Raw genomic sequence first — 23,468 nt, 5'->3', positions numbered from 1 at the left:
GCCACGTTGGGTTGGCGCCTAAATCTAATGATTAATATCACGAAAATCACAGTAACACCCCGTTCGCTCGATCCTCGTTCGTTCCATCGGATCCATTCACGCAGGTTCCCCACATTCAGCCACTGGCACATACACACCATCTCGCATTACCCTTATTAATGAACACCCGCCGCGCTGAGGGTCAGATTGAGGGATGCCTATCGACGCCGCCGGCAATCGAGCGGCGTACAGTGGACGCCCACTTCGGTACACTTGCACTCCAGACATGGGCCCGACAGCTCCGAGATGATGCGCCCAACGCGGTACATGCGCCCGTAAATGTTGCACCCGGCCAGCTTCAGGATCCCGACCGTGTCCTTGACCTTCGATTTCATGGTAATCTCCGCCGTGCCCTCGGAGTGGTGTTGCTTCAGTTTGTTAATGTCGACCGGGTTGACGACGTACGCGCTCTGATGGGGCCGACTCTGGTGACTCGGCGAACCACTGTCGGCGATCAGTTGCTGATGGTGGTAGCGATCGCTGTGATGCTCTGCCCCGCCACCGTATCCACCGTACCGATCGAGCTCGTTCTGGGGATCCGCGTCCGGTTGGTTGATCGGTTTCGTGTGGAAACCCGGGTTAAGGAACGGCAGATCCAGCAGCGACGGCCGGTAGAGCGTTTTGGTGTCATTCTTGGCGCTCTCCACCTTCAGCGTCACCGTGCCATCGTGGAGTTCCTCGTCCGAGGGTGGCTTCACGTCGCCCAGGGAAGCCTCAAGCCCGGCGGTCGGATCGTACACGGCCGCCAGTCGCTGCGGGAGCGTCTTGAACGGTGGAATCCCGTCAGTCAGCGCGGGGACCGGATCGCTTCCGCTGCTCATGTTTCGTAGCTTGTTCTCGTTGATCGGATCTTCCTCGCGGAGCAAGTAGTTTAGCATATTCTCGAGGCTAAACATACCGCTGGGTTCGGGGTCCTGCTCGGTGCCTCCGTTGGTCGCGGGCTGCGCCGGTGCCGGTGACACGGGTTCCAGCGAGTGATGCACCGACACCGGGAAGTTCAGTTCGAAGCCGGTAAAGTTCGGTTTCGAGGGCGTCGTACGCTCCGTCGTGGCGACGTTCTCTTCGGCCACCGAAGACGACAGATAGTTTGAGTCGGTTGTGATGGAGATGATTTGTTTCTCGAACTCGTCCGTGCCCTCGCTGGGGTCATCCAGCGCACCGTCAGGCGAGGTGTTCTGCGTCTGCAGCGTAGAAAGCAACTTTTCCTTGTCCTCGATCAGCGACATCAGCGGAGGAGCCGGTTCCGTTCGGATCACGTCGATAAACGGATTGACTGGAGTTGCTAAAATCATTGGAAATGCTAGTTCTCGCTTGTCCACCGGGCCACTCGCTCGTCACTCACCTCCATAGGAACTGGTCGGAGTTGCATTGTATGGTAACTTCGCGTTATGCTCTTCGGCCTCGATCGGGAACGGTGTAGTGACGTAGCCCTCATAGTAGTACTCCTCCTTGATATGTTCCTTCGGCACAAATCCTCCTGAAATGGTATCGATTGTTATCTGCAAATAAGGCTTAAGGCAGCCGCAACGTACCTTCCGTTTTGGTTGGCGGTGAAAATCCGCTCATGTCGGTCTCGTCGATACTCGGCTGAAGGTTGTCTACCTTCGCCCCACCATAAGCCAGCTCCTTGTGGTTCGTGTAGTAAACGTTTTTCTCCGGGTAGCCCACGCCGTACTTGTCGTAAACCGGGACGTACGAGCCTTCCTGCGGTTCCTGGTACTTCGTGGGGATAAACTTCTTCAGCTCGTTCTGGAACAAGTCCTGTTTCTGCGGTATCTCCGAGTACTTGTGGATCGTGTCCGTGTCGTAATCGTAGTCCGTCTCGTCCACCGTGTCAAACTTGTCGCGAATGGTTTTCGTGTTGTAATACCCATTCTTCGCATCGACGTCATAGTTCTCGGTCAGTGCCGGGTAGTTGATGCTACTGGGATCGTACGGATACTCGTACTCCGCGATCGGCTTGGCGGCCGTTTTGTACGCCAACCCGGCATGCAGCACCTCGTGCTCGTTGCTCATGGCGTACGCCGATGGCGGTTCGTACGGTTCATTTACGATCGGGTAGTTGTTCGGGTGGTTCTTGAAGTACGTGTACGTTGGCGCCACGATCTTGGCCGGTTTCTGTGGATCGTTCTTCTTCACCGCGTCCGCCGGCAGGAAGGGGATGATTTTCAGGTTCGGCAAGCTTGGCGGCAACGTCGGCTCGTCGTAGTCCATACCGACGTCCGCCTCGAGGATAGAGGGGATACTGCCCACCTTGTGGAACCCACTGATTGGGATCGGTTTGGGGGTGATGGGACGGTGCTCGGTTCGATTCTTCTGCGACTGCTTGCCAGACTCGTTCCTGGTCGCGTCGAAGATATTCGACAGTCCACTCAGCAGCACCGAAAGCAGATTGTTCTCCTTCAGCGGGTTCGATGGACGAGCTGGGGGTGCTACGGGTTTGCTGGGTAACGCCGTAACCGTCTCCGGTGGCGTCGTTGTGTCATTCTTATCGATCGCGATTGATTCCGTCTTTGGTTCAGCGGAAAAGGCATCGGTCGTGCTTTCAAAATCGGTCGTAGAATAGGTTGCCTCATCTTGAACGGTAGACTCCTCCGACAGATTCGCCGTCGTGAGTGTGGTCAATTCTTCGCTGTCGGTAGGAGTCTGCGTAGCGGTCGTAAGCTCATCTGTGGTTCGTTCACTTGAATCCTTTACCGTAGACGTGCTATCGGTTTCGAACGTAACCGCTAGGTCATTCTTGATAGCTGCGGCAGACGTTACCACATTTGGTATCGTGGTGGATTCCGCAGGTCCCGTGGTGCCCGTGGTGCGGGTTATCAACTTCGACAGCACGGTGGTCGGTATTTTCTCCGGTGCGAATCCGACAAACTTATTGTTGGGTCGTTTCATGGTGACGGTCGTCGTAGTGGCCGGCACACTGGCAGTCACTGCCGAGACATTTTCAATCTTAACATTCAATGAGTTGAGGATCGTTTCTACCGTCTGCTTATCGACAAGCTGGTCAATCTTCAATACCACGTCCACTGGAGTGGAACTGACACTGCGTACAGTAGTTGGTACTATTTTCGTTGTCATTGGCGTAGTTTTCTCGGTCACTGCTACGGTCTTTCGTATTGTCGTTCCAGCGGATGTTGTTTGTACTGGCTTCGGCGACGATGCCTCGAGTGTTGATGCAGTGCTGACTTGGGAAGTTGTTTTGGGAAGCTGTGTAGTACTCGGAACGTTGCTGACCGTTGAGAGCTCGTCAGTTTTCAAGGATGCTACGGTGGATTTCGTTACAGTACTGACGGTTTGCTTCAGCGACTCTAGTTTGGCTGTAACGGTAGAGCTTGGAAGTGTCGTCAGTTTTTCAGTTGTTGGCGGCACAGTAACTGTTTCTGTAGTGGTCGTTGAGGATGCAGCAGCTGGTTGAGTAGTAGACGTTACAGGTAACGTCCGAGGTTGCAAAGTCGACGTCGATTTCGAAGTAATTGGTTGAGCAGTGGTCGTTGAGGAGGGTATAACTTTGGCAGTGGTCGTCGGAGGCAATGTACTTGGTGGGGCAGGGGTCGTCGAAGAGCTAGAGGTAGGTTGTGAGGTTGTCGACGTTGCTTTCGAAGTAGAAGCTGTCGTGGTGGGTTCTTTAGTAGTCCTAGGGGAAGTCTTTAATGGTTCCATAGTTGTGGTTGGTGTCGTCTTTGTTATGGGCAGTTTTGTGGTCGTAGGAGCTGCAGTAGACGTCGCCTTGCTCGTCGAAGACACCGTCGTCGTCGGTACTGGGCCAGATGTAGATGAATGCTCCGGTTTTTCTTCCATCGGAACACTGGGAATATTTTTCGTCTCCGCAAGAGAGTTCGAAACATCTCTGGGAGGCTCTTTCAGCAGCGAGTCGGACTCCAAGTTTTGGAAGCTCGGCTCATTCGGCACCAGCAAGATCGGTATCTTCGGCAAAGGCTTAAACATCACCGGGACGGTCGGAGCGTTTCGAACGGGGAAATTGAAATCCGGTTTCTCGATGTAGATCGCTTGTGGTTCCTGGATGATCTCCACCTTCACGGTCTGCTGCTCCGGAGCGGACTCTGTTGAGGTAGACAGGGCGGGCTGGGCTGTCGAGGTCGTTGTCAGTAGCAAATCATCTTCCCCGGCGTCGTCGATAAAATCGAGACCTGCGCGCAAAAGATCGAGGAAACTTTTCTCAGACGTCGTACTAACGGGCGCCGGTTCGGTCACTGGTGCTTCGCTGGTGCTCGTTACATTCTTTTCTTCCCCTTTCGGTGCATCCGGATCGGGCCCGAAAAGGATCGAAAAAAAGTCGAAAGGTTCTTCTTCGTCCTCCATTTTGCGTGCGAACGGTTTCTGCTCACCGTGTTCTAGAAAATAGGAGACGAAAAAGTCACATTAGCCATAGGCACAACTTCAGGGCTACAATTCGGAAAACCTACTGCAATCGTAGCGAATGGCGCAGCATTCCCCGCGAGGTACTCGCGGTGTGCAGCCCTTTATCGGAGGCGCACACTTCTTCGGCGTACACTTGCGCTGCCCGCGGATACAGAAGCACACCTCGCACGGGTCCTCGGACTTCATTTTCTCCCCATCAGGATACGTGTGTCCACCGACTGCGCACCCGTTGCTGCGGTAACCTCGCCGTTCGGCCATCCGTTGGTAATGTTTATTGTTTATCCTTCGCACGTGATTGGGCGATGCGGTCGAGGCCTCCAAAGCGTTATTCTTCACCGGGCTCTTTCCACTGCAGTCGTACCGTATGGGACAGCACGTCGAGTCGATAAACACGGGCGCGCACTTTTGGCTGGGAAGGGCACACTTTGGCTTGACGCACTTCTGCCGACCATTGATGCAGTAGCAATACGAGCAGAGCGACGAGCTGACCATGGCCGAACCCGATTTATAGACCGTACCGTTGACGATACAAGCTGCAGAATATATAAAATATATTTATTGTGAGCCCACGGCCAAGTTCAATCACTTTTTTCAACCGTTCACGAACCTCCATTGTCCTCCACTTCGTCGTCATCCGAACGGCGAAGGTACGAGTTCGGGTTTTCCAACCGTTCCTGAGCAGCCTTTTCGTAGTAATCCAAAAAGTGAATCTTCTTCCGATCGCCATGATTCTTCACGGCCAGATTGAGCTTCGAGCACTGCAAGTATGGACAGCAGGATCCACTTTTGTGCACCAGAATGCATCCCCGCGGTGGCGGAATCGGTTGCTCTGTGGAAATTCAAACGTTAAACTGCCGCCTGGATCTAAAGCGCCTGCAAGTATGCAATGCGCACAGCACCTACCGGGGCAAACTTTCAGCGCACAGATCAGAGTCTTTTCGGAACATTTGCACATTAGACAGGGTTCTTTAGTCGGCACAATCGAATTTTCCATAAAATGTGTTCCGTTGTAGTAGCAACTTGATTCTAAAAAGTGAACAAATAATATCTCTTTCGTTTACAAACACTTATACTGAAGAATAGGAGAGTGTTGTTGACGGATACATTTCTACTTTCAAGCCGGTTGTTAAACATTTTCCATCAACATCATAAGTAAAGTAAAGCATTTAAATAATACATAAAAGATACAGACAAAAAGATTGGGCACGCCTAAGTGAAATAGAAAATAATAGCCCCTGCCAATTGATAAAACCTTCGCGAACCACCTAATCAGTTAATAACCCGTTATAGCACGTTCGCTAATTTTACGTTCCTTTAAGTGCCATCGACACACACGCCCATAAATTCCCCCGGCCCAGTATTTCCGCCGTCAGCGAGTCCCAAACCTGTTCTATCAAATGTCGAACCGCTAGACCGTCGCCCGGTTATTGACATCCGCAGGTTTGAAGTGTGGCCGATGGAGGAAGAAAAAAAAGCTTCGCTTCGAAACGCTCAACACAAGAAGGTGACAAAGTTCCTCGTTAAAAACTTGCTGCCGACGAGATCTCGCCGTCAGCGCGGCTTTGGTGACACATTTTTCGTCTCCATCCCCGGGATGGGTCTTATACATTTTTTCGCCATTATATCAGCACCGAATATTCAAATTCATTCTCCGTCACGCCGGCCGCCGGCGTACCGTTCCGGGGATGAGCTTAAGCCGTGCGCTGATATTCAAAGCAGCTCTTCGTTAGTGCGCCCCGAAGAATATGCGCGTTCCAAGAAAATCGAAATCTATTTAACGATCCGTTTGATCTGCATTCGGGTAGAAAGTTTTCCCTGGGTTCGCCCCGTGATCCGACCGAGTGTTCCGATCGTTTATCGATCGTTTCTCGCACGCTTTTCCAGTTACTTTTCTTTCATCGTGGCCCGCACCCGATCGGCTGATGCATTAAAACGTAATCAAACAGTTTGAAGCCGCTTTCCAACGGCCGAAGAACGGGCCGCGCGGAGCGGTGGGGAAAGGCGGGCCGAAATGTATCGAATCGCTCGAACACACGAAGCATTGACCCATTCGGGAACCGGGTTTGTGCCCGGCCACGGCCACTGCGACGATGGGGGTCAAGACGGCCAGGAAAGTAGTCCACGATCAAGGCCCCCCTTACGGGGGGGCCTCGGTACGCGCATGAAACCGGTGATGCTTTACGTCACACACAGCGGAACAGGTTCATCGAACCGCGGCGGGGGCAGCCAGTGTTCTACCGGACCCCGGGGGCTGGAGATGGGGAACCGATTTCGTTCACACCGCCTCTGCCACGTCTAATTGACGGCGGTGATCGCACGCAACGATTTGCAACCAGATGGCCAGGCGGCAGGCGGCGAACCCTGTGGCGAAGGTAGCGCGGCACACACCTAACCTATATTTTCGTCGACACTGACATTGACAGCCGGGATCGAGCGCCAAAGAGCGAGCGAGAGAGCGAACTGAACGCTTCGACTCCATATGATGACTCCTTGCTAGACCGAACCGGGAACCCGCGCACAGAGACCGTCGCTAATTTGCCCACTCATCGCGCGCGGTGTCCTAGTTTTGCGCGGCCAAGACCCGAACGGCGCAACGGGCCGGGGTCTGAAACAAATTGCGGAGCGGCCAGGCCCACCACCGCCCGCCGGGGCGTATTCTTTCACTTCGGGACGTGCCTCTTGAAATCAGTTTCTCCTTCTGCTTCACTTCACTTTCCTGTGTGTGGCAAGTGTGTTGTTTGTTTGCTTAAGGTCCCCTCACGGCCCATTCTCGGCCTCCACCGAGTCCTGTCCCACCCACCTGGGGGCCCATTCTCTCTCTTTCCCCGGCTCGAAAACGCCTTCGCGGGCTGTCATTAGGGCACGAAATCAATTCGCAATGGCGGACCCCGACTAAATAGGCCTCCTCGGGACCGCGGACCTCTTTAACGCCACAAAGTTGTGGCCACGCAGTGTGTGTGTGGGTCCAGCCTCCGCCCCAGCAGCAGCAGCAGCAGCAACAGTGGGATATGTTTTGATGGGTGTTTAAGCGGTTTTGCGGTCATTCCTTCTCCGCCTTTCCGATTATTCAGAAACAGACGAATGGCAAGTCGATCGGTATAATTGATGGATGTCCCTCGGCAACCGTTGCTTTCGGTTGGCAGAGCCAAGAAAGATGAAAAATCGTTCCTCGGAACACAGGGCTGGGACCGTTTCGATTGACGAGCATAAAATGAGATGTTTCTGACATTCTGACACATCAAACATTTCTCTTCATTTTGCTCTCTCTCTCGCCGTTTCTGACTACCGTTTTTGCACAGTCCGTCATCGCCATTGGCTAGTGAAAACAAATAATGAATATTAATAACGCCACGGCCATAAACATGTTTTTTATCGACCGATCCGTGGGACGAGTGCTGTTAATTGAATCAAGATCTAACACGCGCCTGAGGGCGCTCCTTGTGCCGTACAAGGCTGATAAATATTTCAACGAGTCCACTGTCGTGCTGTGCGTGGTTCTGCTACTTCCGAGAAGTGTTTATTTGTGTGTAGCCTCCGCTTAAACGCTTACAACCTCATCTGGCATTAAATTGTAGCCCGAACTGGCCAGAGGGCCAGGGCCTCTTCTCATGCATTTGAAAGTAAACACTCTCGGGCAGCGGACTCTTCGGCGTGAATCTTCTTAAAACAAGTGTCCAAGGGGGCGCCAGAAGCGCCTACATCACTGTGGCTCCGTCCTGCTGCATTTGCGTCTCAAATGTATGCCCCAAGGGGGGCCCATCGTCGCAAACTGCCCCTTATTTAAGGCCCCGCGGTACCTCTTGGATGGCGCGTGTGAGAGTCCAAACTGCATTTGGTTGGGAAAATAAACGGACCGCCTGGTCCCATCTCTGGCGAGCATTCCACAGCCGTCGGAATATATAATGACCCAACGAGCCGTCGGTGTCGGTCGAGAGTTTTGCCCCACGCGCGGGTTCACCATCGGTGGGTGCCGCGATGTCACCGGCGGGTGTGGCGGACGTGGCGCGCGAGCATAAGCATAATATTTAGCACACGATAATTTCACGCGCTCTTTCGCGCGAGGCCCCGTCGGTGTCGGTGATGATGGTCCCCGCGTACTCACCCGAGGGCATACAGGCCGGGTCGGGTGGCCGTCTCATGCAAAAGGGTGCGACGGAAAGAAAAACGAAACGCGCCGTAACGAAATTAGGCCCGCTGGTCGCGGGTCCGGGAAACGTACTTGACGAGCGAGAGGAACTAATTTGCATTCGCACACTCGATCGAGCTAGATCGGCTCGATGTGGGCTGTCCGCCCGAAGCGTGGTGCGGGCGGTGGTGCACCCGAAGGTGTCCCAGTATTCGGAACCAGCCACCAGCCGCCGCCAGCCACTTTCCAGCCCCTATCGGGCTAAAATGCAGGTCACATTCTGTTTTCTGCCACTGCCATTCAAGCCGCACCTGTGCAAAGCTCTTTGCTGCGTCCCTATTTTACTGCTGTGCGGTGAGAGTTCGGAAAACTTGTGGCCGCAACGCGCGCCGAGCGATTGAATAATTCATATCAAACGTGCAACAGGCCAGGCCAGAAATCATGTCAGCGCGTGAGATCATCTTCGCAACATCCATCAACACAATGGAAACCCGATCGTTGCGCGCACTGTCCGAGCTCACTTACATAAGCTGGCAGGAAAAAGGTGCCACCATAAACACATCACCCATCAAAGTCGAGACGAGCCGAGTTTTCCCGCTTGACCGGCCGTTGAAGTCTTTCGTTTTAAAGAAGCCATTTACGCCGTGACAGCGGGAGTGGCGCCGAACGGCGAAAGAACGTTTGCATAATCGAAAGCACACTAACACACACGCACACAGGGAGGCACTGACCAACTTCTCTTTCGATTCGAGGACGCCCATCAAACACAGAACGCAGTCAATGCCGCGCGCCATAAAGCGCCATGATCCGACGCCGGTGAGAAAGGTGTAATTTAAGACTTACTTTTGCTCTCTGCCTTCTAGACTCCGGCATTCCACCGGGCTTGGGGCCGGGTTCCGGGGGCAAAAAAAAAACAACCCGAGGTAAGTAATTGCTGCTGTCCTGCTCCGGGAGGGATCCCGCATTCCAGTCCGAACCCAGGGCTCGGGGTAGATTGTGGTGCGAAGCTGACCCACTTCGCACAGGAGGCCAAAGCGCAACATATACAAAGTGCGCATCGTCCGAAATCGATTCTCCCTCCGGAGAGTCATTTCGGAGTCCGGGTGCCGCTGCATTCAATTAATTTAAACCATTTTTCTCCCGCATGACGTACCCCCGGTTCCGTGTTCCGTGTGGTGCAGAAATGAGGACTGGGCCACAGCTGGACGTCCATGGCTGAACTCCCAAACCCGTTTGCGCGACCTGCGCGATCGCCGCGATCGTTTAATCTAGTTTTTGCCACACGCGGGAAGCAACTATTTATTATTTTTAGTCGTTTTTGCTTTGCACCAACGGGGTTTGCCCTATTTGCTGGTGGCGTAGCTTTAGCGGCCGGAACGGTACGTGTGAAAGTGGTTTTCGGGCAGGGCACCACGGGCCACATGTGCCACTTGTTCCCGCCAACTACAACCCGGGCTGGTGCTTCTGCTACGCCCCATCGGTTCGAGCGCCGCACCGGGCCGTTGCTTGTTAACATAGTTCTAACGGTAACGGGCCGCCGGTTCCGGCACGAAGCCTTATGCCACTTGTTTGGGATCATATCATTGTAAGCCGAAATAAAGCCGAAGCTTCCTTCCCGGGCGTTTGTGAAGTTCGATGAAGTCGAACGGATCGCACGATCTGCAAACGTTCTGGCCTTTCCTTTTAATTATTTTCTCCGGCGGACCGGTCGGAAAGTCTCTCACCCCCAACAACGCCCGACCGCCCACAAGCTGGCCAGTGGGAAAGGAAAGCTCCCAAAAGCTCGTTATTCAATTATCGGCAAGCCTTTTATTTCCTTTAAGCGATCGTTTTTGCCCCACACATTCGATAACGAGAACGGGACCCGGCCATAATTACACCCGTTGCATTGTAAACTCGCGCAGTCGCTTTCTGCCAGTCACTGCACACCCGCACCCTCCCGGCAACACTCTCCCGCAATCGGCCATTCGAAGGCGAATCTTCGCGGTGGGCGAAAAGCGAAACTTGGCGCACCATATTTCGCCGTTTCGACCCTGCGGGTGTTAAGCAAGCCAAATTAAGCACTTAATGGTCGGCCGCATAAAAAAGCACTCCCCACAGGGGTCTGCTGATAAAGAATGCACCATCTACCGAAGCAGCCCCACGCGGCTGTCAAGTCAGCAATGGAAGATGGTAAAAATTTGAACAACGTCCGCTTCCACATAATTATCCACCCACCATCGTGGCCACCAACACACGAAATGAAGCTCGATCCTCGCCGATAGATACGCTCCAGCGCTCCTCGCGCTACAATATTTTGGAAACCCCCGCGACCATTCTTACAAAGTAATCCACAAGACGGACTGATGATCTAGTTGGTCAAACCTGAAGCAAGTCTGCAAGTATAATTAGGTGCGAGTTTCGGGTAGAACCAGAATCGAGAGTAATGGTCCGTGGGCAATAACCGTGCCTTGTTAGCACGGTGCGGCTCCTAGTGGCCATTATGTAAATTGAGTTTACACGTTTTGGCAACGCTCATCACGAGTTCATTCTTCTTTCTTTTGTGCAGTTTTTAGATATGTTATTTTAAAGAAGTTTTGAAAGCATTTTAAATTCTCACGTAAAACGGACCACTGAACGACAAATGGTGCGCTGCACAAAACCGGCCACAAGAACAGTGAACAGAAAATCAGTTAAAAGACAATCGAAAGGGTCATAAAGTGGTGGCCGCCCTGAAAATGGCACATTCTTGCCTGGAATGGGGCACTTACGGTTCCGCTGCAAACGATACCCGTCCGCCACCGGGCACTGCGCCACGATCGCCAGCAGCATCAGCAGCGACATGCAAAGGAACGGCGCTGCCCATTGCGGGCAGCAGGCCGCCCTCTTCGGCACCATCGTCTTTATCTTCGCTGCCTTCGCTCGTATCGCGCACTAAAACCTGGCAGCCGAAAAGCAGCCGACTCTCTGCAGTCACAAGAACTAGACCACGGGCTCACTGGGAAGCACTGGCACCGTTCACCATAAAGGTTTCTGGAGGAGGTTTCAGAAGAACAGCGACACACGCGAACAGGTCAGGCAGAATGGGCGGCACCGCGCAGGACACGGTCGCGCTTCGGTAGCTGTTTAATTTCGGGGCTTGCGAGCATGAGCACCACCGCACCACCACACCGCATCCGTTCTCTGTTTTTTTGCGGACGCGGAATCAATCACTTGCTTTAATGTTGCGCACCGCTGTTGCTTTGGCCAGCCGACCCGGGCGCAGCGAACGTTGGCAGCGACGGCTTATTGACGGACGGTCGATAGCAGACTTCATCATCATCAATCATCTTGCGTGCGTTTGCTCGCGGAATTCGCGGCCGCCCGAATCGCCTTCACACACGCGGAAAAGTAAATTAAAAGCACGAAAACTCAATCACATGACGCACACAGCGGACACAGATCTTTTCTTTTTTTTGCGCTACGAAAAACTGATTTTAACTCCCGATTTCGTCACGTCGCAGGATCAACCTTTTTTCACGCCACTATTTTCGCGGACTACTACGATTGGGTGGGAAAACAACACCAACTGCGATCGCTAGTAGCGCAAGAACGGATCACCTCTTCTTCGACCACACGGTTCGCTGCCTGAGCGCGGAATGATCGCGAGCGGCCACCGATCGGTGGTAAGAAAACTGGGATTTTCTCGGGTGGAAATCTGCAAAGAGAAGAGAACGCCCGCCGACCAAGAGAGAGAGAGAAGGACGCGTATGTGTGTTATGCTGCGTGTGGCGGCGGCGGACCCCGTTCGAACCAGAACGACGAAAGATGCGCCGCGCGATTCGCGTGCGAAGACGCTCACACACGGCAAACGGAAAGAGATGGATCGTCTCGCCAAGCAAAAAAGAGAAAGAGTAACAAAAGAGCATCAACAAACAGACTGGGAGAGAGAGCACCAAAATCGGGAGAGACATGCAGAGAAAAGCGCTGGTGGAATGAACCCGAAACCGCGGCCGAAACCGAGCCCCAAAACCGAAAGTCAACAAAACTTGTCCGATCCCGAAGAGGGAGAATTAATAAGAGAAAAAGGTACCCCAGGTCTGAGGCCCCAAACGGCCACTTCCTTCGGGCGTGAGTGGGAAGCGCGCTGCGCGTTGGGTCATCTTGGGTCACACAATGGGGCTGCGGCCCTTCGACCCACCGGCGTGGGGTCCGAAGGTCCGAGAATCCGTTAGATAAACATAATCAGCGTATCGGACTATCATTAGACACCGGGCGCGGCCCGAGGGAAAACAATATTATCTTCCACCAGCGTTCTTGGCGTATGGAAATGAGGTCCAAAGAAGGAATGAAAATGAGAATCGAAGGCGACCGGAAGGAAGAGACACGGACGGCTCCAGAATTGGCAATCGGATCGGAGAGAGAACCTTTTCGATTCGATTAACCTTTTTGCTCCACTTTCGCCGCAGCGTTCGCCACGTTCGTGGTGTGGTCACAGAATCAACAGGAACCCGCCGCAGCCAGCGAGCGCTTCGGTCGGTGGCCAGAACAACAGAAACAATAGACGGTGTACCTTGTAAACGCACAAGCCCCTTCAGCTCGGCAAACGAACGAAGAACGCACGCGGCGCTCGAAACAGGGTGAGAAGTTTCGGTGCCCCAAGAAACGAAGAACTGCGTCACGCAATAGGCGACGAACCCGGCCCCGGGGGGTTAATCGCGCACCCAACGGCTACGAAGCGTAAATTAAAATGTTACCCCGGAGCCGGAGTCACCGATTGTCGCCCGGCCGCCCGAGGGCCACATTACGAAATCCGTTTGCCCGGACGATAAGCGACCGGTGGCCCCAAAGTAACCGTAACCAATTAGCAGATGTTTGTCATAGCTGCCTCCGGTGGTGGTGCTAATAAAATGCGAAGCACGGGAAGAACACTGCGTATCACGCAGGCCGGCCCGCCGGCCGGCCAACGACTTTCTGCGCCGGCCGGGCGACGGCCCCATGAGAACCGAGATCACGAGACCCGAGAGGCGCGCCATTGCGTGCGCCCGCGGTCCCGCCCGTCGCGAGAGGTCACGCATGAATTTGCCTGACGTTTTTGCTGCGCTTCCCGCGGACACGGAAATAGTCAACCATTTCCGCACCGGTCTGGGACGGCGCAAGAAGATTTATGCTCCAAAAACGTTGTGCGGCTCATCGTCGGTGGTGAATAAATTCCGAAAGGTGTCAGATCGGAAGATCGGATTGTGGATGTGACCGAATTCGGAAGCCGAAACGGGCGGAGTGTTGCTCGGGAGTTCGTCGACCTGGGGACTAATCAAATAACCTGGGGATTATCAAACTCGGTCACTTTCATTGCCAATGAGGATCACTCTCGGGCGGAACGGAGAATGACTCCATAATCACCACAGGCGCGCGACTTCAACGGACAACTCATCCAGCCGGATCGACGCACCGGAACCTTAAAGTTCTGCTACACTCTTCGACGCCTCACCATTCGAATCGTCTGGGCCGTCGCGTGGGCTCATAAAACGTAGCTCCGGGCGGCTTGGGCATGGGTGCGCTGGGTGTTCGAGTGCCTCCCGCGGCCAACTCCGGCGGAGAACGGCCCCCCCGGGTCGTTTAGGTAACACACCCCGGAAACCCGTTATACCGGACGCGGCGTGGAACTATTCCGCCGAATCGGACCTCTGGTCACTCCGGCCGCTCGGGAGGGAGCCAAAGGGAAGGGTTGCATTATAAATTGTACACACGCACCGCCGGCAGCCGTACGTGCACCGGAGAGCGACGCGCACCCGCCGACGTCGGTGCGCCGTGGAGGAATCTTCGCGCTGCACACGCGCGATTGGAGCTGGCCGGGAAGGCTGGCGGGTTGTGCTACTTTTGGGCAGACCCCTCACCGCCCCCCTTCGCAGACCGTCGGTGAGGCGGTGAACTATTTTCGCGGCACTGACGTCGTTGTGTTTTGGCTTGCCTTTATTGTATGTCCATTTCTTTTGTTCTGTTGCTTACTCAACTTTTCACTCCCTTTTCGGGGACCCGTAGCCGTAGTCGCGCGTTCGGGACGATCATTTCCGCCATTAAAAGGTGTGACCTGCGCGCGACCGACTGGCGTTCCAATTCGGCAACTCGCGCAAAACTGGCCACTGGACGATAATGGCTTCAAACACACTCAATCGGCCGCAATGAATCCGCAAACGGGACGATGGCGGTCGTGAAAGCGGTTCACCCAGTTGGGCGATAATTGTGCCTGAGCCGGAGCCATCACCAGAGCCCTCCGATCTCCATACGGTGGTGATCGTAGCCTGAGAGGGCGTAAAAACGGTTGTTCTGTGGTTCGAGGAAGAGTTCCGTGGCCGTGGCCTCGGGCAGCCCGCGGAGATGATCTTGGTCCCGATCGCACAGCCGTGATCTTGGATCGGGAACCGTAATTTTTCCACTCGCCCACCAGCACCCGGCAACTGCTTGAGGGGGGGTCGGAGACGGGAGCCGTGTTTCCCGCGGGCCGCGCATTCCGGGAGGCTCTGATAAATGATGATTTGTAGTTTCATAATTTTTGGACCCTCCGGGGCCGGCCGCGGCGCTCCGGGCGGGCGAAAGGGCAGCATTAGCTGCATCTTGCTGCCTCTTGACACCGAACTGCCGCCGGGCCGAGCCGGGCCGGGAAGGTAAATGGTGTTAGTTTTTCCCATTCACTCTGCCTTCGCGAGGCCCTCAACCCGGGCCAGTTCGGTTATCTGCCGTAATTTCGGGTGAATGCAAAACTGGGTCAATTGATGCCGCTGCCCCGCGTGACGGTGGCCGAATGGAGGCGGCGAACGGCCGATTGGACACTGTCCCGCCTCCGCGCCGGCCTTTCTATTCTGGGCTTCGAGTTCCGTCCCGTGGCACTAAGCATCGCGATTTGTGCGCGATGTTTATATTGTTTTGCTCTCAAACGGTCCGCGCGCCACATTTCTCACGTTTAACGCCGCCAAACTCGAATCTTGCGCATCCGATGGCCGGTGTGGCCGGGTTTCCTCTGATTTTGTTTTGGCAGCCTCCGGATATGGCTTTGACTCAATTTTATCAGGTGAAAAATTATTGCTTTCGAAAGCGTAATTACGGCGCGTCGCACAATTAGGTCCGCGTATAAATTAAACACTCTTTGTTTAGGGGCGTAAAGTAGGTGAGGCCGATAAAATTTGATTAATTGTTAATTGTTCCAACCCGCGGGCTCGGAGCGCTATGGCTTTGGTGTCCGGAATTTAAACCATTGCAGTAGCCGTTCCACCATGAAATGGCCGAGTTAAATATTTGCCACTTGAGTTAGTTGGCGAAAAGGTGACAAAATGCAAAGCGCGTTAATAGTGGTTAAATATTTTGCGGTTACCAAAACCCCCCGGGGGACCCTGATGGCCACTCTTGCGCAATTCGTAATGGATTTGCACTCATTGAAACCCATCAAGGCCTTCACACGCAAAATCAATCAAAAGACTGCATCATCAAGCGACGAACCTTTTTAACGGGCCCCTTTTGTCATTTGTTTTGCATCACGCAAGAGCGCGCAGGCTTATGGAGCAACCACTCTTCCCTCTTCCGCTGGGTGTTCCCCCGGGTCCCACCCGGGGGTGCAGCGATGCGTTTGGCACGTGTTTGGCTTCAGCAGGCCAACCCGAGAGAGGCTGTTGACCATCGCAGATCGTCGTCGGTATCAGATCGCTCGAATGCCGTCGGGCGGCCGGCCGTAAAACAAAACCCCTGGTCTCCGAAATGGGATTCCAAGGTATTTCCTCTCCCCGCCATGCCCAACACCAGAAACCGCAAACAAACCGCAATGGCACAGGCGATTCAGGTGCGACGCCGTACCGTAACGCCACCTCGGCACGGCAACGGCAATTAAGAAACCCTTTTCAAGAATTCACATGAGAACATTATAACATTGCCCCGTATGTGCCGAGGTTAAATCAGGAAGATTATTTTTTATCCCCCTGAGCGCCGTCGTTGACCATAAACGCATTTGCTGGCCCCAACTTCGAAGAAAGTCAACCCTCGGGCCAACCGTTATGAACTTTCTTCGGCACCCTCCTTGCCCGACGTCGAGTGATCAACGACCGGCCGGGGTGGTGCACCCTTCAGGGCAGCAGCAGCAGCAGAGGTGAAAAGGATTAACAGTTGTTTGCGGGTACCTTCTAATGAAGACGAGCGCGGTGGGTACCGCGCGCTCGGTCATTTGATCGTCCATCAGCCGGCTGACACATCGACAGTCCGATCGTTAACGGCTGCGCTGGGCTGCGACGCCCGTAATGATCGTAACGCGCTGATGATGATGATGGTGACGGAGGAAGCCCCACCACTATTATGACCGCTGGAATGTTGCACAGCTCATCATCAGCGTCGGAGAGGCTTCCCGAAACTCCCGGAAGCTAGCAGCCGTTTAGCATAATCTGCCGTAAGGTGGCAGGGTGTTGCTTTTCCCACAGCCGGTGACCCTCTGGATGAGATCGTCCAGCGAAGTGCAAAAAGCAGGCTTTGTCTTTGCCACGGCAACGGCCAAACAACCATATTTAACATACGATTCAAATTGTTTGCATTGCAGAATAATCTCTCCCTTTCTATCTCGTTGTCCCCCCCCCCCCCCCCGTGGGGGAGTGGCGCAATGAACTCGGCCCGGGTTGAGAATTGCGGAAATTGCTCCGACTTTCTTGCTTCTGTCCCGAGAACGGAAGAAAGTGTTCGGATCACTTCCTCAACACGGAACTTGCGGCAAAGGCATTCCCATTTGCGTTTACACACAATCGAAGCGCAAAAGAATGACCACCGGCCGGAGTCGCAGCAGCGGGCTGGCCACAGGCCGGTAGCATAAAAATAAAAAAATAAATAAACCCACCATAAACAGTTAGCTTTGCGGCATTTCGCGTAAATTGCTTTTGCGGACTGTTTTGTGGCCTCTCGGTCCTGTTGCTCCTGTATTTTGCGCTCTTTCTTCGCTCCGCGCTCTACTTCGCCCCGTCCGTGGTCAGGTTCGTGGTCTGCGGACGACGAAACGCAAGAAGTTCTTTTCGCGAGTGGCCGCGCACCTAATGAATGGTGGGGGGAGGCGTTACTCTATGCTGTGCGTACCAGTCCCAGGCATAATAGGATCTTATTGTTCTGCATGTTCACAGGCAAGGGACTCCGGGGACCTCCACATCCGAGCGGCATGGCTGGCTATTCATGGTGTCACCCGTTCTGTGGCGGCAGCAACAATAAGGCAAACCAGAGCAAAACGGGGTGGGCCTTGTCCGTTCGGTGTCCGATTTGAGGAAACAAGATAACGAGCCGCTTGCCCGCCGAACCCCAACGCCCAGAGCCCTCACGACCGACAAATCATCTTCTTATGTAGCGCTTCAGATGTCACAGCGGAGCGCAGTTTGTTGGGCGCCCAACACATCGAACTCCCACGGCGGTCCGAGGTTTATGCGCTCATTGTACCCTTCTGGACAGGCCGAAGACCGAAGGTGATCGTTAGCATAATTTGTTCATTTGTATGGAGCGCCCACGGCTACGGGGTGCGCGCATAGAACTTCGTCGGCCCTCGGACCTCCGCTGACCCGCGCGAAGAAGCGCAACCTGCAACCCGATGCAGCGGCCACATAGAGCCGGTCGAGAGTGCCGTAGAACCTTACCCGGCTTACGGTGCTTTACTCGGTCTACCTTCTTCCACTAAGCAACGGTTCCCGAGGGAGGATGGAATGGATTAATTATTACACTTTCCGCATCGCTGGCAGCGCTTAGCCAGCGGATTGATTAGCATGTGTGTGCGTGTGTGTCTGTCGGTTGGGAAGCCGAGGCTGATTTTCTTCCCATTCACCGCACGGCACGCAGCCGTCAAAAGGTGGCTATGGCATGACTTGAAGCTTTTCGGTGCGGTCCGCGCAAGGTTTCGTGGCTCCACGTTCCGCCCTGTGTAAACGGGTCTCGCATGCTAGCCACAGAACGGACAGGGAAGCTAGAAGCATCACGCAGCCCTGGGTTGGTTCTTACGCCTCGCCCGGATCGGGACGGGATGAGAACGCCAATGCCGCTAATGGGCCGCACGATATGAACCGTTTTTTTTGTCTGCTTCTTCATTCTCCGTTAAAGGGGCATAATTTGGGGGCCGGCTGAGCTGGCGTCCCAGACCCTTTCAGACAATTTGGCGTCTTTTAGATCGGGTTCGGTCTAACTCCCTCGTTCGAGATGCCGTTGCGTGGATCACGAATTAAGCACCGGCGCGCGGCGCGGCCCAAAACACCCAAACGGTAACGAAGGGCACAGCATAACGAGTGGACCGTAAAGTATACACCAACTTCCGGAAGTGCGACCGTTCGCTGGCTGCGGGCCCATCGGTGGGCGGCCGATCGGTATAACAATCCGGTCATCCGGTGGATTATAAATCACGCCAGAACTACTCCGTACGACCACGTACGTATTTATGGACTCCGAGTGCCGAACCGAGCACTGGCACTGATTGGGAGAGACCTCCATTATGTTACGTTCACGGGCACGTCGAGCGCGTTGCGCGGCTTTTCGCAGAATTCCGCAAACGATACGTCGGGTGAGCCAACTTATCGTGGCCGGGACATCGTGACAGGGCGCACTGCAAGTCGAAAGACAAACTAGCCGCCAAACAAACAAACAATGCCGCCATCGCCAATGAGAATGCTTCGAAATTATGCTACGGAGAAGCGATTTGATGCGATTTGTGTGATTTTCGCTGGAAGGTTGGCTGCGTACGGGCGACTGCCAGCCCGATTGTGCTTGCAGCTCTCTCCAAACGCACATAAAGTTTGATGTGCGATCGTGCAAAATTATGATCCTCATAATGGGCACAGCATAACACGGCGCGATAGGGATCGGCCCCGGCGCGCTGCTGCGTGGAAAGCTGCGCTCGTAAACGGAGGGTAGTTTATTAAATTTAAATTGACCATGACACGTGGATCCATAAGCTCGAAAGGGGGCTCGTAGATGGGCCGACTTTTACCAGTTCCACGCGATTCTATTAGATGTTTGTTTCGTTCTTTTCGTTCACTTTCGATCAAGCTTAAATTGTCCGTTATTATTTATCAGCGTTTAACATATTTAGGAGTAACTTCGTAGTTGTCCGAAGACGCAAGTGTTGTTTCAGCTTCATCTTACGGACTTATTGAACCATACGTTACATCCTTAAACACCATACACGCCATACCGCCATACAAAAACAATGCTAAAATCGAAAGCGAACGGGGCAGCGTTGGAAGAAGCGAAAACCCGGACCGAACAAGAACCCGGATTCGCACGCCAGGCGCGCCGCGTACCGTAACTCTTTTGGCGAATGGCATTTTTATGATCCGCCGCATTTTGTTGCCACTTGTGTCGTTCCGTGTGCCGGGCTTAGAACGGCGGTACCCATCAGCGGTGGCCAGGGCACATTCCAGATCGGAGCGTCCGCCCAGGACATCGCGCTCATGACCTTCACCTTTACGGCGCAGGTGAGAGGAAGAAGCTCGTTGGACTTTTATGAGCTCCAAAACTATTTACAACATCGGCCGAAGAAAATCGGCGTCCCTATTTACAGCGACGATCGACGGAGATCGACGCGAAAGATCGTTGCCTCGTGAAACGGAAGAAGAAAAACGTTTTAGCAGCTAGCTGTAATTATTTAATGGATATTTTTTACCACCTGCGTCCCGCGAGGCGCTCGGGGGCTAATTGAAAGCTGAACATTAAACCGTTTATCTGCCTCGTCAAGTGCCGGAGCAGCTCGGTGCGCAAGGTAAGCGCATGTTTAGTGCTTTTTGGGCGTGAGCCACGAATCAAACCCCTAATCTAATCACGGCCGATCCGGCGCGTTTAGTTCCTGCACGTCGGCCGGTCGGTCGGGTTTGAACGGTGACCTGCTTTACATTCAAACGGCTGGCTAAATGGGCAAAGCCGCAAACAGCGGGCACCTGATACACGGTTTTCTTTCCTGGCCAACCATTCAGAAGAACGGCTCGTGGAAACGGAAAAAGTAATGCATGCTTCGAGGTGTGTTACAACGATTTTTTGCTCTCTGCCTTTCTTGGCTCGGCTCACAGTACCTCCCGCTCAATTACTACGCCTTCTAACGAGGTTCCTGTTCGACGGCCACGGAAGGTTAGCACGCATCATTCGCGGCCCGCTGCTATCGATGCCCCGTTTTTGTCGGCCACGGCGGCTTTTTCGCGGAATTTCGGTCACAAACGGCTTAGACGCGGTCGTACTATCTTCGTACCCCGTTCGGAGTTCGGAGGGATTTTTTACGGTTCTTCAGCGTCGGGCCACTCCAGTGCCTTTGGCGGGCCCCGGACGGATGAACCAACGGTGTGATTCAATTTAATCCAGACACGTACACGTTACAACGATTAATTCACTTGCACGCACACTCCCGGACCGGATTGCTCTACTTTTCGGGCGGACCAGGCCTCCGGGTTTTATGCAATCTCCAACCACTTCCGGCAACAGTTTGCTATTTGCGACTTTCATTCGCCAACCATCAGCGCATTGTTACGTGCGTATCAAAAGTAAAGCTTCTTAGCGTCGCCCCTTGCGCAACCAACGCCGAACCGACTGGGGACCCAGGGACTGGATCTTCCTTTTCCTGTCGATGCGCACCATAATCTGAGAACCGGCTCCGGGGACTTTGGGTGTACGATAATCTTCCCCGTGCGGTAGATGCAACTGCCCCGAGAAGTGTGCAACCTGTCAGTGGCCGGTGGCCGGCAAGATTTCCAAAACCGGCTCCGAAACCGGGGGACCCGAAAGGGTGTGAGTGTGTGGCGGCGGCACGCTGGGGACGATTTCGGTCGAACGGTTCCAATCGAGCTACCCGTAGCGGGTATTGACTCGAATGCACTCCTGAACCTGAAATTGCCTCAAGACACGCCCGGGAAGATGCGCCAAACGAAGAAGCTCCGAGGTGCTGCTCCTACCCATTCAGTTCGCGAAGTTAAAGCCAAAAACTGCCCCCCGTGACGGTTTTGGAGTCCCGCAGGTTATGCAGGCCGTTTCGGCCGTTCCAGAGAACCGGACGCAGAAGATGTTAACGGCAATTTGTCTGCTACGTCTGATGGGGATCAGCCCGCGGCCTGTCGAACGGCCGGACGAGGAACGATCGCACGGCCCTGCACCGTAAGTGGTTTCCATTTTGAAGCGCAGGTTCAAGGACAGAGACTGCGCAAAGCGGAGGTTTTGCCTGAGATGGTCGCGAAAGTGGCAACCATCTTTGGTGAACGCATCGCTGCACGAGGCAGATAACTTTCCCGATTCATGGCTGCATGGCCACGGTGCAACGTCCGTTCACTTATGCAATTTGGGGCTCTCGAACTCTCACTGGAGGAGGCAAGCTGGCGGTCAATTGATTTATGAACATGAAGCGAGTTTTGTTCTCTGGATTTTTCCAAGCTTATACTTTCTGATGAATTAAATGAAGGAACCGAACCAATGAACTAATATATAAAAACCAATCATATTCTTTTATCGTATTACACCTGAAACAGATAGACGCTGACGGGAGCAGCAAAAATTGGATCCCAAAATCAAAAGCCTTAAAGTATGCATTAAACTGCCTATTGGCGTATGTTGCAGGTACCGATGGAGCATCCGGTCAGACCGCCCAGAATCCTGGCCACAAAGTTAATTTAAGACCTTTAAAGCATAGGACGGACGGTTGCGCCAAGGAAGGAATACGCAAAGCATAACGTCTAAATACGCCTCTCGATTGTTTCATATTTTAATTTAAATTATTCTTTTTTATGAGTTTTTCTTCTAAGCGTATTTTATGAGAATAATTCGTCTTTTTGCCATTTGTTTCAATTCTTCATTCTTCATTTATTCTTATATTTTTTACATTATATGTTGTTGTGTCGATATTATATAGACATGTCGAGGTATAAAATAATAACAAGTGAGATGGAAAAACCTCTATGCTCGAAGTTGCTCCAAACCCAACGTTCCAATATTTACATACATAATAGTTTATGTTGTTGTACTTTTGTAACATAATTCAAACAAACGGGAATGCCGGTGGGCTTAAGATACAACGGGACCTTTTAATATCACATTATAATCAAAATACTTACACTTTGCACAACATCCTACAATGCAACTCGGACCTTCTCTAAAACGGATTGAAATGGAGACAATTTTCCCCTAAACGAAACAAAGAAGCGTTGCGACTCACGGCGCAACTCACCAACTCGAAGGCCGAAAAAAGGGAGGGGACTTTCCACGACGCGAATGTGTCCCAATTTCCCGCTCCCTGTGCGATGACAGTGCAACGCTCATAATTACACACGAGCACACACACACGCACACTCGGCGTTGTTGGTTCACTTCCTACAATTTTCCGTGCGGCCAGCATAACCCCATCCCGAGCACCGCACGCCAGGCCAATCTGCACTTTTGATCTTGCGACAAAAATGCGACAACATCGATACGGTGCAGCACAGGTGCGCCCAGCTCTGGTGGTGCAATATCTGGCGTTCTATATCTGTCCCTGCCACGGCGTAACGCTTCCGTCGTTGGCCGGCTCACGGTGTAGGTGACGGCGCAGCTCGTAAGCAGTTTTTTCCCCCTCCAATGGTTGCGATGGATCATGTAATTATCCGATGCGCCGTGTGGCATCAAGATGCGTCCCGAGTGCTTTCCCTGCGCCGGACCGGGCTTCTGGCGGCAAAGCGCGCTTTTAATTGAAAGCACAACCCTCGAACACACACACAATCCGGGAGCTAAGACCGAGCTAGCCTTCGTCTTTCTGGGTCACCTTCGACAGGACCGGACCGGTGGACCGCATCGGGTGACTTCCCCCCAGTGCGGCCCGCGTCATTAATCGGATCACTGTTCCAATTTAGCCGGCCGAAGCCGAACCGGTTCCGGCCGGCCAGTAGCCGTGGCTCGATCGTGGAAATCGCTCGTTATCACATCGCGCCGACCACGCTGCGACGCGTAGTAACAATGTGTCCCGTGG

The 23,468-nt window shown here is 53.6% G+C and overlaps 2 protein-coding genes across 2 annotated transcripts in view; both read right to left on the bottom strand.

Moving 5' to 3' along the window:
- Positions 1-197: 197 nt before the first annotated feature.
- LOC128271160 (uncharacterized) lies at positions 198-11,368 on the bottom strand. Its single transcript, XM_053008600.1, has 7 exons — positions 11,296-11,368; positions 5,323-5,445; positions 5,027-5,248; positions 4,464-4,952; positions 1,572-4,391; positions 1,382-1,516; positions 198-1,321 (listed from the first exon to the last, which is right to left on the bottom strand). The coding sequence occupies exons 1-7, from the start codon at positions 11,366-11,368 to the stop codon at positions 198-200; spliced, it is 4,986 nt and encodes a 1,661-aa protein (XP_052864560.1).
- Positions 11,369-21,984: 10,616 nt separating this feature from the next.
- Positions 21,985-23,468, bottom strand: part of LOC128271159 (cilia- and flagella-associated protein 91-like) — a 2,748-nt gene continuing 1,264 nt past the window's right edge. Inside the window, exon 2 of the mRNA XM_053008599.1 lies at positions 21,985-22,006. Within this exon, the coding sequence (XP_052864559.1) occupies positions 21,985-22,006 (22 nt within the window). The remainder of the gene's footprint in view (positions 22,007-23,468) is intronic.

This window comes from Anopheles cruzii, chromosome 3, assembly GCF_943734635.1.
Source record: "Anopheles cruzii chromosome 3, idAnoCruzAS_RS32_06, whole genome shotgun sequence".
Taxonomy (NCBI): Eukaryota; Metazoa; Arthropoda; class Insecta; order Diptera; family Culicidae; genus Anopheles; species Anopheles cruzii.
This window is presented reverse-complemented; position numbering and strand designations above follow the sequence as displayed.

What these genes read in the sequence shown, in the direction of transcription:
- LOC128271160 (XM_053008600.1), bottom strand. Translation starts at nt 11,368, where the DNA reads ATGTCGCTGCTGATGCTGCTGGCGATCGTGGCGCAGTGCCCGGTGGCG. An exon ending in GTATCGTTTGCAGCGGAACC is followed by an intron (nt 5,446 to 11,295) that starts GTAAGTGCCCCA and finishes TTCACTTTTTAG; the next exon opens with AATCAAGTTGCTACTACAAC. An exon ending in CGCCATTCGCTACGATTGCA is followed by an intron (nt 4,392 to 4,463) that starts GTAGGTTTTCCG and finishes CCTATTTTCTAG; the next exon opens with AACACGGTGAGCAGAAACCG.